Genomic DNA, 17857 nt, shown 5'->3' with positions numbered 1-17857 from the left:
AATCGAAAATTATGATAAAAGTTCGTTTAGCTTTCCAGTGCATTGTCATTCATCAGAGACACTCATCTCAGCTATGAAATTCTAAATGAATGTTAATTATATGTAATGGCATGAGCATAATGCATACACTACTTTAATGGCATATATTATTCAAGAGCATTTTTCTGAGACAAAATGTTCATTATATAATCAAGAAATTTATCGCTAAGTTTTAGTGATCTTGATTGTAAATTAAGAGAAACCAATTTTATCATAACCATAATGAAAATCTATTATAAATACATGTATTTGCCTTAAATGTTTACTATTTTTAGTGATCTACACTGTCATTATAAATTATAAGTTAGATGTGTATGAAAATAAGGTAACGATTGCACAAAGTTGTCTCATTATATTTTCCTTATAGTTTTTAAAAGACGCTTTTGTTATATAATAATATAATATGTTATTTATTCAAGGCATACGTTTTTTCCAACAAGTATGGCATACACAATTGTGGATTTATTACCAATTTCTAAGTTACAAATCACACACAACGAGAGCTTTCCTCGTTAATTGTTCAGTGATATAAGGAATATAACATAAAGTCAAAATAATTCGTTGCATTCATTGTTTTATTTAATCAATATGATGATCAAAGAATTATTCCTACAGATCGCTTTGTATGAAAAATGATTAAAAATCATTAGACCATTCCACGTGTTTGCTGATCCTTTTTGCAGGCACATGTTTCAGTTATAGAAATCATTGTAATAGTAAATTATCTGATATGTGCTGCATTGCCAAAATCAACAGCATTTGTGGTTACCGCATATGAACGGAAACCAGTCCACATGAGGTCATGATTATTCAACGCCACACTTAACAAATATATTATTTGCTAATGCAAAATAAGCCCATTACTCGTCTCAGAAACCACTTAATCGTACTGACAGGTTTGCTCGATTTCACCTATCAATAAATAGGTAACAGCGTATGTATTATGATATATAATTTCGTATTTCCTTCACATTACACAGTGCATACGGCATACTGGACGTTTGTTGTTGATTCGTGTTACAACAATAGAAACAAATTTCTGCTAAATTTGCCTTTGTCTTTAAGGCAAATCTAATTTCAAATATTCATTTTCGCTACTTCAACGCAGACTGAAAAAAGTTGATGATATGGAAATCTTAAGTACAAAATAGAATTTGCGTCGTCGTAGACATTTTTATTAACATTGCGGCTGCAAATTTGCGGTTTTAACCCTGAATAAATCACACTTTAAAGGACATTTTGTCGTCTGCAAAATTGTTTCAACGATTTCCATCCATCTTACCAGTTGTTAGATCTGCCTTAAAACATAACAAATTCAATTATCATGAGGGACATTATTTGTATTCTATGGTAATTATTTGATTCTTCAAGAGATAACTTACGAGAAAAAGATAATAGTGAATATACTTAAGATAACAAATCAAAACGAATTAAGAATTTAAACGCTGATTGGAAAAGGAAAACGCAATAGGTCCTGGACATTTTGTCAGACTAAAAAGCTGTTAAACGCTTATTCAGCATGATGTGGGAGGCATTGTTTGATAACTCTTTCATTATGTAAGGAAATGGCAAACGTCTATTGATAAAATGTTTGACGGAAATGGAAATACAGTAGTCTGTCGGCTTTGGCAATCAAAACGAATGGCTAGTACAAGTTACAATAGCCGATGGAAATAAGTAAGATGAAGTTGTTGTTTTTTAACTTTTAACAATTTTTACATGTTGGGACAAGTTTGAGGTTATGGCTTCACAAACTAGTTTATGTCGTTCGAAGATTTTTGTTCCAGTGAACTGTTAGTCCCATCATTATCGGTAAAGCTATTGTAATGGATGTATGGACTGTTTTTGGAGTTAGTATGTATGTGTTTGGTATCAATGCGTTTGTTTCTCTAGTTCATTGTCGTTTTGGCCATTGCTTTCAGCCTCCGAACTGATGTGAGTTTATAATTTTCGACTGCTAGGCTTGTGCCTGTATTTTAGTTTATATTGCTGAGGCTGAATGAACGCCTCGGTAACATATGTCGGTATATCGTGTGTTGGTGTTTGTCATAAAACCACTGCGATGGTACATAGTAAAGAATAAAATCAAACTTTGTTTGCAAATAATTTTGTCTGCTGTATTGTTACTTATTATGGGTGTTGGAGAAAGCTCAGTATAAATGTGGGAGTTTGAGCTATTTTTACGTCGAGCTAATAATTTTGATGCCCTTAATTCAAGAAATTGTTTTAATGCATGTACAATATTGAGTTTTCATAAAGTGTATTTTCAAGACGTCAATTAGATTATAAGTATCTTCCATGGCCGAGAGTGTAAGATAGGTTCATTCCGACTCGAGCGTAGGGTGTTTTGCGGAAACGAGGTTTACCGGTAAACCTCGTTTCCGCAAAACACCCTACGCTCGGGTCGGAATGAACCTATGTTATACGAGCGGCTATGGGGGATGCTTTTTCTCCCACCTCAGTTAAACAAAATTAAGTAAAAATATATTTTTTGCTGGAACTCTTTTGTGCTTAGTGAAAATAATTGCGTATGGATATGCGATAGCACGTGGTTGTCATGGGTATGCGCGCAATGATCCAGTTAATGTTAATAGTCAAATCGGTCTTTTTAAATAGTTCTAAGGAGAATGAAGCATTATTTCTTGAATGGTGCGTAAAAACTGTTTTATGGTGACATTTGAAGCGAGAAGTAGTTAACTAGTATTTTTAATATTGCCACAAGACAAGACTTCCATGATGCTGCAGACGACAGCCTTCAACAAGGGAGGTAATTACAATGTTGTGACCATAAAAAGAAGTTCCATACGGGCATTTTATCTTCGCCCGTGGGCAAGATAAGATTTTCTATTATGGTTAAATTAATGGATCTACTTATCTGAGGTGGGAGAATTTTTGTTCTGCAATGTACCTCAATCAATACACCACTGACAGTAACAATATATTTTAAAACCAATGAGACGAATTATGTGGATAAGAAACGGCTATTGCATAATTTTATACAAAAGAAAACGTCAGGAATGGATGATAAAAGATATAGAGGATATTTGTTTATTTCAGTGTAAGATTGTATTTTATTTCACGAGTGTCATAGAAAATGTAGTTTTTTATGATCACGAGTGAAATTAATTACGATCTTACACTGAAATAAACAAATTTTCTGTTTCTTTTATGCTTATTTTCGGAGTTTTATTTGTTTTTTACATCTAATGTAGGCATTTTACTTTGTATTATAAATGTAACTGCATTTTTATCTTTTTTTCTTTGATAGAATAAATGTTTTCAAAGTAAAACTGAGCTGACAAACCAATTTAAATCCTTGGCAATATTTTAACCAATTTGTTTTGTTTAAATAAAAATAATTGTACATCGAGCATTTTGACTTCTGATTTTAAGTCACTTAGCAAAATCGCCAACTATAAGTACGGGCTAAGTAGACTCCTTGAAGTACGATCCTATTTAGTTGTATACATAATTTACTGAAGTCCAGTGTTCTGTTTTGATCAAGGCAAGTACATGTAACAACAGGAATTTAAAAGTAGTTATGAAAGTTGATATTTTCACTCCTTATTTTGCTGTTGTTATTTCACTGTTAAAACCCCATATTTCATCGTAAAGCATGAAAGAAATACGTTTAAAGGCGTTCATCTATTTAAAATATGTAAATGTGCATTGATATTTCCCTGTCTTAAGAAAAAGTGAATATTTTCCTTGAATGATTGTTATCCATATTCAATCAGATTCTATAGATGCTTTTTTTGAATCGTCTTGAAGAACCTGCAAACTTTTTAATACCTCAATTATTTTCAATCTGTCATTGTCCTTGGATAAATTCTTGAAATACTCCCCTTGAATTTCCCAGTGATCGATGAGTCCACGCGAAACATCATGTTAAACAAGTAGTAGGAGAAAATCAGTTTAACCCCTCAACTTGTCTAAAAGAGTGCATGTGTTAGGTATTCCTATTCTGTATTGTTAGCCACAGGTCTACGCTGCTAGAAGTGTATCTCTCATAACTGTGACGTTTTCCATGAAGATACTAGACTATGTTTTGTATAAGTTCAGTGAGTGGTTAACGTTGCTGAAATGTATTGATTACAACTGTAACTTTGATCTTGAAGATAAATTACAAGATCACCACGATCAACTGCCATTGAGAAATCCACAATAGTGTATGGTATACGTGCCATCAATTTAAAAAATAAGTTATGAACTAAATGATGAATTTTCTAAATTTTATTCAACAAACGTTTTGATTAAAACATTTATTTTATCAATGTTATTTTCGTTTGTTAAAGTAACCTTAATGGTTCTCGAACAATGCTTGATGTACGTAACAAATAACAGTTACGTAATTACGTTCGATGCAGTTCTGGTTTTATTTTGTCTAATGGTTTAACATACTTTCTCTAGTATACCCATTCGCATATTTTTTCCTATTTCACATATGCGAGATTTGCAGGTATGTTACCACGCCTAAGCAATATATGATAAATGTACTCTACGAATCTGATGCTAAAACAGGGATAGACAGGGATAGTTGTAAATAGTGTTTGCATAGTTTATATTTTCGCTGGAATTATGATGTATTTCAATATTCGCATTTCAGAACTTTGCTACGCCCACTAAATACAACAGAGAAGGAGGAACCAGCAACAAATTTTAAACAAGAACAACATTCATTTGTTGAAAAAAAATTCTAATAAAATAATGTCCAACGTTTAAAAATTACAAAACGTTACTGATCCTTTAATGTTTAATGTCCACAAAATTAAATACACATAAAATAATTAAGACACTGTTTAAACATAATCTTAATACAGCAGTTATTTCAGAATAATGTCAACAAAAGGTTAAAATGAGATCATGTCGGAGCAATTTAATTAAAGCCAATATCTTAGAAATGTTATTGCACTGGTGAAATTTAATAGAAAATTAAATTTTACACAAAGATCATTGATAAATATAATACCAAATAAAAATGTTTCAGAAAAATAATACACAAGTCTCAAGATTTTTTCTAAAATCCATCAAGAAATGTTCACATAAGTATTTATAATTTAGCTACTTAACAGGAATTAATTAGAAAAATCGTTAACACTCTAAACAAATCCTTATTAATACACTCGTACATATGTAAAGAACAAAGATAGTTTACTTAATCGAATCTAAGTTACTTAACAGTTAACTAACTGTTATAAATTCTACATAAGAATTCATACAAACACGTTTTCACTATTTTTTCAGTCCTTGTTGGAATATTTGAAAAATAGTGCCCATATGTATATATTCATGTGTTTTAAATGATTTCTTTTGTGATAAAGTTTATTGCTTCATATTTTCTGAGCTTTCAAGCTTAGCCTGACCAGGATCAGTCTTACCAATTATATCACAATTGTACTCTGATTTTATCATACATGTTTCCTGTTGGATAGCGTTTACACCTGACACTCGTTTATTACAATTTCTATCTCCGTTTGTGTCTTCATTCATAAATATTCATATGACACATTTTAATATTTGATTTCGCCTTCCAATGTGTTAGGAACATAATTCAGATAACGTTCTTGTTACTGGTTGACGGTACATTTCCGAACAGGACACAAATCCCAAAAAAAAAAACGGCTAAAACACGCGTTTGTTTACCGTGATCGATTATTCGATGATCTAGATCAATAAAGGGTCTTGCCTTGGTCACACTTGCGAAGTTTTATCTTGTTTTGTTAAGCATTTTTCTAAAAAAAGCCATTCAATGTTTATACGCATAAAGATCAAAATGTAGCACATGGGGGGATGACGTCAGAGGGCGCGCATGCACATCTTCAGGTTTTGCAGTATGTTGACCTACTTTCATGATATTTATAAATATAATTCACGCTTTACATTTGAATTGCATGTTTTGAAAAACATCGGAAACAATAAATAACTTTAAAGCTAAGTGTTTATTTAATAAAGCATACTAATTAATTATAATTTTATGACCACGTATTTTCGCTTTGCAAGTGCTCGGTATTTTTGCCCTCCATAGCATAAATAAAAGGGAGGTTCACTGTCAATAAAATGAATAATTTTCGACATAACATTGATGAGGTCGTGAACCTGTAATTTGACAGATGTTGTCACATTAACCAAAGATGTTTCATACGCAATTGTAAGTTACTACAACACAAACTCTCCAAGATGATTGTGAAAAACCTCAAAAAGTGTTCGGATTTGTGACAGTACAGTTAAAAGACAAAGCTATATAGCTTTTAATGTGTTTTGCATGATTAGGCAGAAGAACATAGACAGTATTTCAAACTATAAAACTCTTCTCCTCAGCAGTCTCATCATCTCTTTGATTTATAATATTGGACTGTGCAACCTAACATGTCTTTGTCATCCTGGTTCGGAAGTCAGACGAAACAGCAGCAAATCTCCTGAATCAAAGGGACACTTTGTACAGATTCTCGTCTGCCCTCATCCAAGACTCTCTGAGTGCTAACATCAACTGTTTTAATGAGTGGCGAAACCTCTTTGATACACCTAAACCTTTAGGCTGATTATTTCGTTGTCATGGAAAATGTCAGTCATCATGTGTGACCCCTGTTGTGACTGGACTAATTTGGAAAACGAACATGTGTAGCCTTGACAACGGTCTTTGTTTTAATATTCATTGAAGACAAAATCTTCAGGAAAGCGAATTCTACTGTCATACAATGCAACACCTGATTGTGTTAAAAGTAAAGGTAAAGGTTTTGTGTTTAATGGCAAACACAGTCTTTAATCATCCTACTAAGACCACTCCTTTTATTTTTGGAATTACAAAACCGGCCACCGTACTTTGTGTTAAACGAGAAGAAATGACATATCATTTTGGCCGCTTTAATTTTTATTTTGTTTCCGACAGTACCGATACGAAGGTTTGTTTCTAAAACAAAAAACACGAAGAAATTAAGTACGAAACAAAACAGTTTTTATTGCGACGTTATTCATTAGTCTGTGAAACAAATATCAAGGCTTCTAGCAAGATGGTGTAGTTCTAGTAAGTTTTAGTTTAAAGTCAAGAGTATGATCAGAGGTATGGTTAGGCATAACGTCACGTGTAAGGTCAAAGGTTAGGTCCAGGGTGAGGTCAAGGGTCAGGTCCAGGGTAAGGTTAAAAGAAAGGTCCAGTACTCTTTATGCCGCTTCACTTTATTGCCACCTTTTCAAAGTGGACGAATTTTGTGTCAACTTCGATATTTTGGGACAAAATTAGTGTATCCTAACATCAAAGCAAGATTTTGTTTTTGATTCAAACTGAATTGCTCGCTCTTGGATTCCTCATACCTACGATTATGGCTGAAATATTGTCAAAAATCTTTTCAAAAGAATAAAAAAAGCAAATTTTTCCAAAAAAAATACAAAAAAATATATTAAACAATAAAAAGACGGATGCAAATGGAACTACCAAAAGCCTGAAGATAAGATTGCATGAAACGATATGCAATGCATTTACATTGAAGAAATTGTATCATTAAAGTTAAAAATAATTTATAATCAACGTTCTATTCGCGGGAATATGCTTTTAAGATTACAGTAAATTGAGTGATGGCGAGGTTTTTTTAAAACGAAATAAGATGGTGTAAGTGTTTAATGTCCCTCATAAATCGTGAACGGATATATTGAGAACATTTCACTTACTATGGAAATGTTGATTGTGCCATTGATAACATTTCAATTGAGTTGTCTATAAATATTTATTCAGATGCCTTCATTCAACAAATCCTTTTTTTGTGTTTGTTCAATAACAGGTTTGATTACTTATATGCGTGTTCATATTCATTTAAAAATATCGCTTCCGATAATTCAAAGGAACGGAATCGACGTTTAAGTTTGACAATAGTACGTTTAAGTATCGTTAAGATTTGAAGGGTGAGTCGTAAATTTAATCTCTATTTAAGCATTTCAAACGAACACTCTTAAATGATGTGTTATATGTCATGTCAACATGTCCGTTACCTAGACAAAGATCGGAGTTTGAGGTTGTCCGTACTTAGTAGACGTTCGCTAACCGTGGATTGTAGTTTATTGATCAAAACACGTATACTCTATTTTATATACTGAAACTAAGTGATTACACATGATTATAAAAATAGTTGGTATTTTATGAATACATGCTTCGAAAAAGAAGAATGTTTCGCAACATTTGTTTTTATTTTCATTTTTTTTAATCGATCACATTATATTCAACTGATCTCCAAGTGATTTATCAAATACTATTTAAAGTATTGAATATTACTAGGACTTGCTTGAGGTTCTATAAACCAGTTTAGTCCTCCTCACCTCTCCTTCCACTGAAATTATATTCCACTTATCGTTGCATGGTAGTTGCCCTTAACATTGATTTATAAAACTAGTTTGAAGTATGTACTGCCTGTCTGTGTTTATTCTACTAAATGTGCTTTTCTACAGGAATTTTGCATTAGCACACTATAACAGGGTTACTGTTCATGGAGTTGTTAAAGTATAATTTCAATGATTTGTTTTATTTCCTATGATCAAGCCTTCTAGATCTATTTTAACCTACTACTACAATGTACACAACTTTGTACTCCAGAGATCATCAGGAGACATTTTATTTTATTTATCACATTAGGAATGTTCTGAGCTTCAGACGAAAACGGCTGGACATCTCGCAGTATCTTCCCCGATATAAGAATACAGGCGCGCATATCCTGTGATCTAAATCAGACAGTACTTCGGTTAACGGTGGGTTCAATATTGAGCAATCTGATTTTCGGAATAACGCGTAATCAGGGAAATCAACAAATATATTGGTTGATTTTGGGAAACAAAAACAAACGACAACTTTCTGATCAAAATTTGTTTCCTGTTATGACCGGTAATCAGGGTATCATTTTGAACTTTAGAACACTTAAAATAAACAGTATGTAATATCAAACTCTTTTAATCCTATGAATTGTTTGATGCTCACATATATGACCGTGGCATACCTCATTTGTTATATTTAATATATCAATTGATTGTATAGTCAAATGTAAACAGTCACGTTGTTGCCCATACATATCGGTCTCGACGATTAAATATATGTTATCTGGCGGTAATGTAGGTTTAACCATTTGGAAAAAAGTCTTTCCGGTACCTTGTATATGAGATGTCATTACGTTTTAACCTTATTTGTACGAAATGAATATTGCAAAAAGATATTGCGAATATCATTAACTAGGCTAAGACTTTCATCACATACATGTTTGAAGATGAATTTCCTTTCTTGTCTTGCTTTAATGATCATTAGTAAGTAATTTAAAAAGCAATACATACATAAATATCTTTGGAATAAACTAATGTACGCATTGCAATAACCAAAGATAATTATTTTAAAAAGCGACGCATATTTCATTTTGGTTTTGAGCGCAACATTAAGCAAATATCTAGGAGAAGCCATGTATAATTATGAAGTTTTGAAGCCTTACTGCATTATATCATATTTATATTATAAACCATGTGTATGTGCATAAACCCTATACTTATTTCACTATATACGTTTTTATAGATTGTTAAATATACTATACAATCCAATTAATTACACCGCTTTAGATCCCATTAAAACTAGTATAATAATTGAATATTTGTATTATATTGCCGTTCGCAACTTCAAAGTAAAGTTTTAGTCTTCTTTATGATTCATGCAACAGCATAATAATTACAAAGTATGTATTCCCCTGCTAGATTAAAATATATAATGTTGTTACAAATTGGTTATCTTGGAAACCTTTTACACATACCATAACGATCGGTTTTCAACCACAGAAGATTTTATGGTTTTAACAGTGATTAGAAACGTGACCCTTTCAGCAGACTAGCGCTTTATTTGAAGCCATTCTGTGAACTAATGATATGCTCAGAAGTATATAAAACGCCTTGTAGCAAGCTAGTATGGCTGTCATTAGGCGCCTTAATAAATCATTTCTTACAATTCATTGAAAAACTTACAGAAGAAAAAAGATGCAATCTTAACTCCATATTGTTCATCCATTGATGTAAAATTAATGAGAAACAGTTTTTTAGATGGTTCGGTTTAGTCCATCCATAAAACGTAAACAAGAGACATGCAACATATGTTCTCAATATGTGAAATATTTAATTCAATTTTTATGAAACACCGTTGAAAAATGCGTATTTAAATAAAGCATGCAGCTTGGGTCACCAGTGATGGCGAGTTTTTTTAAAACGAAATAAGATGGTGTAAGTGATTAATGTCCCTCATAAATCGTGAACGGATAAATTGAGAACATTTCATTTACTATGGAAATGTTGATTGTGCCATTGATAACATTTCAATTGAGTTGTCTATAAATATTTATTTATTGGTTATTATAACCAAAATATCGCTTCCGATAATTCAAAGGAACGAAATCGACGTTTAAGTTTGACAATAGTACGTTTAAGTATCGTTAAGATTTGAAGGGTGAGTCGTAAATTTAATCTCTATTTAAGCATTTCAAACGAACACTCTTAAATGATTTATTATATGTCATGTCATGATGTCCGTTACCTAGACAAAGATCGCAGTTTGAGGTTGTCCGTACTTAGTAGACGTTCGCTAACCGTGGATTGTAGTTTATTGATCAAAACACGTATACTCTATTGTATTGCATCTTTATGCACACACGTTTTTAATAAAAGGCTATATGGGGATGATCGGCAAACAATACATTAAATCATATTTTTACCTAAGAGTCTATAACGATATAAATTTAAAGGCAATTTAGTTGAATGAGTGTACGAAAAGTGATTAACGATTATTGATATAACATTGTATATAATTATTGAAAGACAATTTACCATACACATTAGCAGTTAGCACACAAACTGGGTTTTGTTCATAATACTGGAAGCATACAGTAATGTTTTATGAATTTAAATTTAAAAAAAAATAAGTAAAAAAGTTATGTATGTTTTACAATGACAGTACCCAGTAGGTATTCTATATATAGGTTGTCAGAGCTAGTCTGGATAATACAATGTGAGTCTGCATCAGATGTGAACAAGAGCATATCCACTGTTCTTTACTCAATTTCATGTCGTTTCGGTTTGGTGTTATTGTGTTTGTATTTGGTTATAGTGTTAAAGTATATGGTGTTGTCACATAAGTATTATAGTATTATACAATCAGAACACAAAACGTTTCACATATTATTGTGACTGGTTGTAAACAAACAGCGGATACGATTTTGAGACTTAAATGCATCTAGTAACTGACATTTGCTGGCTGTGTAGCCAAATACAATTACTGAAGAATAGGAATATTGTTAGCTCTGTCAATATGATTTTAAAAGGGAGCAAAACAGTATTGCATGAACCATTTGTCTGATCAGTTTTGTATTTATTTAGGTGGCCAATGCATTGAGAAGGACATCTTTTTTTCTTTAAAATGACATTCTTATTCAAAACCACATGTACTACAAACACAAATTTTGGTTAATAAATCTTTAACCACTTTAAAACATGAATTACTGATAACAAAAATTTAACCGTCTATTTAATAGCTGAAAACGCAAACACATTAAATGATTGGTTAATGCTGGAAGATTTACTCTGATTATCTATCGTGTCATAAGGTAGAAATATCGTGTCTTCTGCACCTTCCTTTCAAATTCAATTCGGTATCCTTCATAAGAACCATTGTTTTTGACATTTATTCATCCTTTTTGGTAAATTAAAACAATTTTTTAGTTGTGGTGAAATTTATTTGGTAGTAAGAGTGCATCTGTGAATGAATTAGTTTGCAAAATGTTTGTGATGTGAAACATAATGATTAATAAAATTGAAAACAATTTTAGATTCGAACATATTGTGAACATTTTTACATCAATTTGCTGCTTAATTGCGATATCAAAGCTCAGATCCGTTGTTAAGTAATAACATTCATTTCCTATAAATGCTTACTACGTATAATTGTTCTTATTTCATTAGTCGACACATTTCAACAAGTTCTCGGCGTTTTTGAGAGGCATTGCTCGAATGATATTGAAAATGGCCTAGTGCCGACTGCATTTAAAATCCGATATACTTCCCAGTAAACCTTATTGGCTTAAACATTGATGGGGAAGGAAATAGGTTCATAGCGCAACGAGGATTAATGTTGAGTGGATTGCTGCTTGTCACTTGTCCCAATACTTGGCTCCCAGCGTGGGCAATGGACTAGCAGTGGTATAACAAGTAGCAGGATTCGAGTGAAATTAGAAATATGTCGCAACATGATGAATACTTCCTAGACAGAAAACGTATGATGGAATTTTCTTTCATTAACGCTACTTGACGGTATTCTTAAATCGTCGGGAATTTGAGGGATTAGGTGCCCTAAATTCCAAATATCTCGGTGTTTATTCGAATATTTTACTTGTGTTTTTAAATGATTTTTTTCTGATTGAACCGTTTGTGTTGTATATGGCAACGGATCGTTATGATTTACATGGATAAACACAAACTTTGTTCACGATTGTTATACTGTGTGTCTGTTATATTCGTACTAACGAAGGATTTTAAAGGAGGTTAGTATATTGTTGTGATATTTGCACGTCAAGCTGAAAGTGAGTTTAGTCATATATCGATATAATCATTATATTGCATCGTATAATACAAACTTACCGTAATTGTTATTAATTTGAAAATATTACCAGAGGTTTTATAACATTTTTCGAAGTCGTATCACGCAACAAAAACAACACCGTACATAAATATTAACATATAAATCATTACTTTGAACACCTATTTTTCTTTAATCTGTTTATGTAATGTATGGAAATTTAGATGAACAATATGGCAAAAACATTAACTCAAAAGTTTGATTATAATGGGCATCGAATATAATGAATGAATAGAATAGGCCAGATATTAAAACAAAATGTATGTGAAAAAACTACAGAAACAAGCTCAGCAGCCAAAAGTTTAAACATATACCCCGTTTTTGAATCCCTATCAATTTCTTCATAAAATAACATCAATAAATGTATTTTTGAAGACCTATCAAATTCTATATGTTTCATAAAAAAAACATAAATAAATGTTTAAGTACGACAAGCAACAAGCCTTCTAAAAAAAACTTGTTTTTACAAACAGTTTCACAAAAGAAGTTCAAAATAAGTCAATCTTAAAATTAAATACATTAAAAATGAATAATGTCTAAAATACAATAGTTAACAAAATAACTGCTCTGATTATGGTACTATAATTTCCACTGAACTAAATCCACTTGAAATATTTAAGACACTATAATAGCAATATAGTATAACAGCTCTTTCAGAATACAAACTTCTAAAGGTTAAAGGGACTATACACCAGGTTGGCACCAAAACAACTTTTTCTGTAACGAATCTCAGGACAGTTATTTTATAAAATGTTTTACTCTTTGATATCATAATTGTAAAAAAGTACCAAAATCTAAAACAAATCGAGTAGGAGAACGGGTTCCAATCCGTGTCGCCAAAATAACAGTCCAGTGGTGTATCAACTGTACTAAGAAGGTATACATACCAAGGAATATTTTTAATGGAAAAATATGAAAAAGAAAACTGCGAAAAATAAATTATGTGGTACTTCAGTTAGGTAGTTTCAATGCATTTTACACATTGGTACCAAGTTTATGTCAGTTTTCGAAAATTTTCTCTTTTTTTCGCTATTTCATCATACGGTGTATAGCCCATATGTACTTCTCACAGAACAATTTAATTGAATTCTTGATTTAAGTAATGCACTGTCTAAAATGTTATAGAAACTATAGAAATCACCCAAAGACTCATGTTCAGAGAATTTTCCTCCTACTTACCAGTGAAGAATACTCTAGACCATGCAACATAAACACTTTTCTCTAAACATTCTATAAGAACCATAGCAATCCGGACATTTCTAAACGCATACCGATGCATCGATTCTAAAAGTGTTTTAGGGGAAAACCCCATTTTTTCATAAAGACAATTCCTTTAGTTATGTGTCACCTCATTCTTGTTTTAGTACAAGCGTATCAAAGCTTAACAAACAATCAAGGACAGACGAATACTTAGTACAGACACATTACACGCTTAGCTAGAACGTTGATTGCCTGTGTCCATCAATATGCATTGCTACAAGTCATATCTAGTTAATGAAACAATGAAAACTATCGGGTCAAGCAACAATTCAAAGATGAGCAAAATGCAGTGGCCCTAACGACAATGAACTAGAAACGTGCAAATTTCTTAATTACTTAAAAAAAAAAAAATACAAACCAAACATGCTTTAAACCATAATTGATTTTTGCTCAGAATATTCGTTGATTATATGCTACAAGATTATGTCAAAGAGATATTTTGAAACTTCCTCAATTATCCGCTGAATTCATTTTATTTCAAATCTGAACAATCTATCATTTCGTTAAAGATGCTTTCTTAAATGTGTTCTCCCAGAATTTCACCTGATCGATAAGTCTAAGCATCATTCAAATAATCGGAGGAAATTCAGTTTCATTCCTTCGATTATTTTATCATGGACCTGTGTATTTTCAGTGGGTGGTTTACGCTGCTGGAAGTGTATCGCTCACGACTGTGACCTTGACCCTGAAGATAACTTCAAGGCTACAAAGGTCGACTGTAAAGGTGGAAACCAACAGTGTATGGTATGTGTGCAATGTTGACTACCCTAACTCAGAATTGACTTTTCATATGTTGAGCATCATTGCCATTCTCTTTTGTCCACCTTTGATCAGAGTAACAACAATGGTCGTTGAAGACAAAATATTTTGCTCGATGAGTTTTAACAATGTCTTTTGCGGGTATTCATAAAGATCTAAAATCATTTCCTATCTTTAAATCCATTTAGTTATCAAAGTGAAGAAATGTTCATGCGTTCTGTTTTAACTTACAATTGTGTGTTTCAATTAAAGTCAATTACATTAAATTTAATTGTATCATACGACTAGTGATATACTCAAATTACTTTAGCAACAAGACTTATGTCGAGAAAAAGAGCTAATGTTTTTACCGGCCCTGTTGAAATATATTCAAACACATTCGAACTTCAGTCGTTGTAAATGTTAACCATGTTTTTGGAAACCGATTATTTACTTGGCAAGGTAAAGTTTAAGTATAAGATTATGAAACTGATTAAGCCGCAACTAGAGTTCAATTTTGTTTAGAAATACATAAATTAAATTTTAAGCATATTGGGATGTAAAATGCTCATAATCAAATGAGGCAATTCTGTGAAGTCAAAAAACAATGACATCCCAATGATACAAAATGTAGGATTTCTAACACTATTGAAGCAAAAAAAGGTTTAAGATATATTGCATCAATCTTTATAATAAACGTGATGATATTAATTTTAAAATTATTAATTAATTAATTACCCTTCTTTAGATGGTAATGTTCCTATTTCACCATCGTATGGTGTTTTTTATTGCACAGTTAATACGATTTGCTAGAATATGTACAGATGTAAAAATAAAACAGCTCTCGCAGTAAACTTATGACGCAAAAACTTCTACAACAGGGTTTTCGATATTTTAAATTAAGGAAAACTTCCTCTAAATTGGTTAATGGTCATTATAATCTCATATCAAAGTACAATAGTAGTCTTAAATCGCTCATTGCTGATAGTATTGATCATCCCGATTTTTATGGTGATGTTTTAAAGAAAATTCGTAAAATTAAAATGTTTCCAGCAGGCAGTTGGGCAGATAGACATAATGAATTACTTGGATTTTATTTAAACCGTGTATATAAAGGCAATATTTTGAAGAGCACTTGCCTTCTTGTATTTGAAGATGAATACCTGAAACAAAATATTGGGTTGAATATAGCATCCTTTCATAACTAAACTTTCAGTGCTTTGATTTTTATGAAGAATTTGCTAATTCATGTTATCTTTAAAACCGTTTTTGGCGGCCACGTGTTGACTGACTCCGAGTGTTTCGGCTGTGATTTAAATTTCTTCAAATATTTTACGTTTTTAAATCATTTGGAAGGAGAGAATAGCATATACTAATCGCTTTATTTTTTAATAATGTTTTTTCTTTAATTGTTCCCAGTTTTAGTACAATGATGTTTTTATTATGAAACTCTATGATCACACAGTTTTACACCTTTTAAGGCAGACTGTGTGTGAAGCTTTTGGTTTCTAACGATGACTGCATCGTATCTTTGAAAAGTATTTGAATTAGGTGCTCTGAATTGTTTCCCTCCGTCTGGAGATAGAGTTGGGAGCTCTAATCATTGAAGTACTTGGGGTTTACCTTTTCGTTTTTTTTGTTATTATTTGTTTTATTGAAGTTTCCTCAAGTCAATGCATACTTTGATAAGATTTATCTTTTGCGTTTTATCTTTATTAAGAATTGTTGGGATAAGAGTGAGGTTTGTGCACATAAACTGGTTTAAACCCCCAGTAAATTTTACTGACCGTTCAAAGGCGGTACCTAACAATTCTTGATAAACATACCAATTATTGATACCGGGCGTATGTTTAAACTTTCTGCTACTGAGCATGTTTTGTAGCTTTTTGCATAAATATTAAAGTAAAGAAATAGGTGTTTGATCATTTGTCGACATCAAAATATAACAACTGTTAAAACGTATCATACAATATTGATTTAGGATGTCTGAAATGTGCTTTTTGAAATATTTTTTTTATCTGTATCTAAATATAAAACTGATATTTCGTTTATTTTGTGTTTAACCTAGTTATCAAATTCTATTTTTATACTATTTAGAAAAAAAAACTTAAAAGAGTTTTAAAGTAGTTTCACGTACACAATTTCTGAGGATCAAACTATCATCAACACATTTCAAGTTTCTCATATTTTCAATTTACTTTTCTCTACTTTTTACATATATATATTCTGTACAGATTTCACATATCTGGATATTAAATTACTTCAGAAAGTCCAGTACCGGATGTTCGACAACGTCACGCACTACGATTCAGTGATACGAACATGTACAGACAGACCGTGTCACGTGACCAGTATGGACGATTTCTTCAAGTGTGTAGCCACACCCAAACAGTATATGATCGGCGGATGTACCCTTCGCAAGTGCTGTTCAGACAGGGACTTTTGTAATGGTGCTGAAGCTGTAAATAAAAGGTTGTGGGCCTTCAATATTGCATTTTCATTTATTTCAATTACTTTATTTCTAATGCCAAAATGGTACTTTGTTTCATAACCTACAGATTGACAGTGACATTTTAGTTTTTAATTTCAAAACGTTTGTCAAGTATTTTCAAAATCAATAGCTGAATAAATGGTTAAAAAGAAATAATTTTAAATTGACTGATACGGAAACGCGTTATGGCAACGTGCAAACAGACATGGCTGAATTTAGACCTTCCCTAGCGCTGGGCCAATATAGATCTCTCATATTGGATACGTTGTGGTTGCCCATTATCGTCTCTTAAATAAAGCCAAAATGCAAAAACTTGTTTCAAAATACTGTCTTGGTAAAGCGATATATATCCACACTGAATTACAGAGAAAGCAACAACAAAAACATTATGAAAACTACTCAAACTTATATTATTGCAGTGTTTTTTCCCTTCATCGTTATCATCATCTATTCTTTCTCTTTGGTCAAATGACGTTGACATTCAAATCTATTCAAATGTTTGTGTATCTAAAGGAAGAATTATTGTAGCAACAGGCATCCACTATATTACAGAGCTACACTCTTATCACAGAGTCGGTCCTGACACTTTCATTAATGACCTTGATTAACTTTGCTGTTCAATAAAATAAATGTGCACAACTTCATATTTATGCGAAAAACTACAGAAACAAGTAAATTCTTGCTAGAAAAAAGCGTTT

The 17857-nt window shown here is 31.9% G+C and overlaps 1 protein-coding gene across 1 annotated transcript; it reads left to right on the top strand.

Moving 5' to 3' along the window:
• The first annotated feature begins 12221 nt into the window (after positions 1-12221).
• Positions 12222-17223, top strand: LOC128245531 (uncharacterized). The gene is made up of 3 exons (XM_052963757.1): positions 12222-12575; positions 14565-14674; positions 16935-17223. The coding sequence occupies exons 1-3, from the start codon at positions 12488-12490 to the stop codon at positions 17217-17219; spliced, it is 483 nt and encodes a 160-aa protein (XP_052819717.1). The 5' UTR covers positions 12222-12487; the 3' UTR covers positions 17220-17223.
• The last annotated feature ends 634 nt before the right edge of the window (positions 17224-17857 follow it).

Source organism: Mya arenaria, chromosome 1 (genome assembly GCF_026914265.1).
Source record: "Mya arenaria isolate MELC-2E11 chromosome 1, ASM2691426v1".
Lineage (NCBI taxonomy): Eukaryota > Metazoa > Mollusca > Bivalvia > Myida > Myidae > Mya > Mya arenaria.
The sequence above is the reverse complement of the archived record's forward strand: the minus strand, read 5'-3'. Positions and strand labels throughout refer to the sequence as shown.

Excerpts from the sequence above, each read along its gene's own strand:
- LOC128245531 (XM_052963757.1), top strand. The coding sequence starts at position 12,488 with ATGATTTACATGGATAAACACAAACTTTGTTCACGATTGTTATACTGT. Across the intron at positions 12,576-14,564 it reads AACGAAGGATTTTAAAGGAG|TGGGTGGTTTACGCTGCTGG; the intron begins GTTAGTATATTG and ends GTGTATTTTCAG. Across the intron at positions 14,675-16,934 it reads GTGGAAACCAACAGTGTATG|AAAGTCCAGTACCGGATGTT; the intron begins GTATGTGTGCAA and ends AAATTACTTCAG.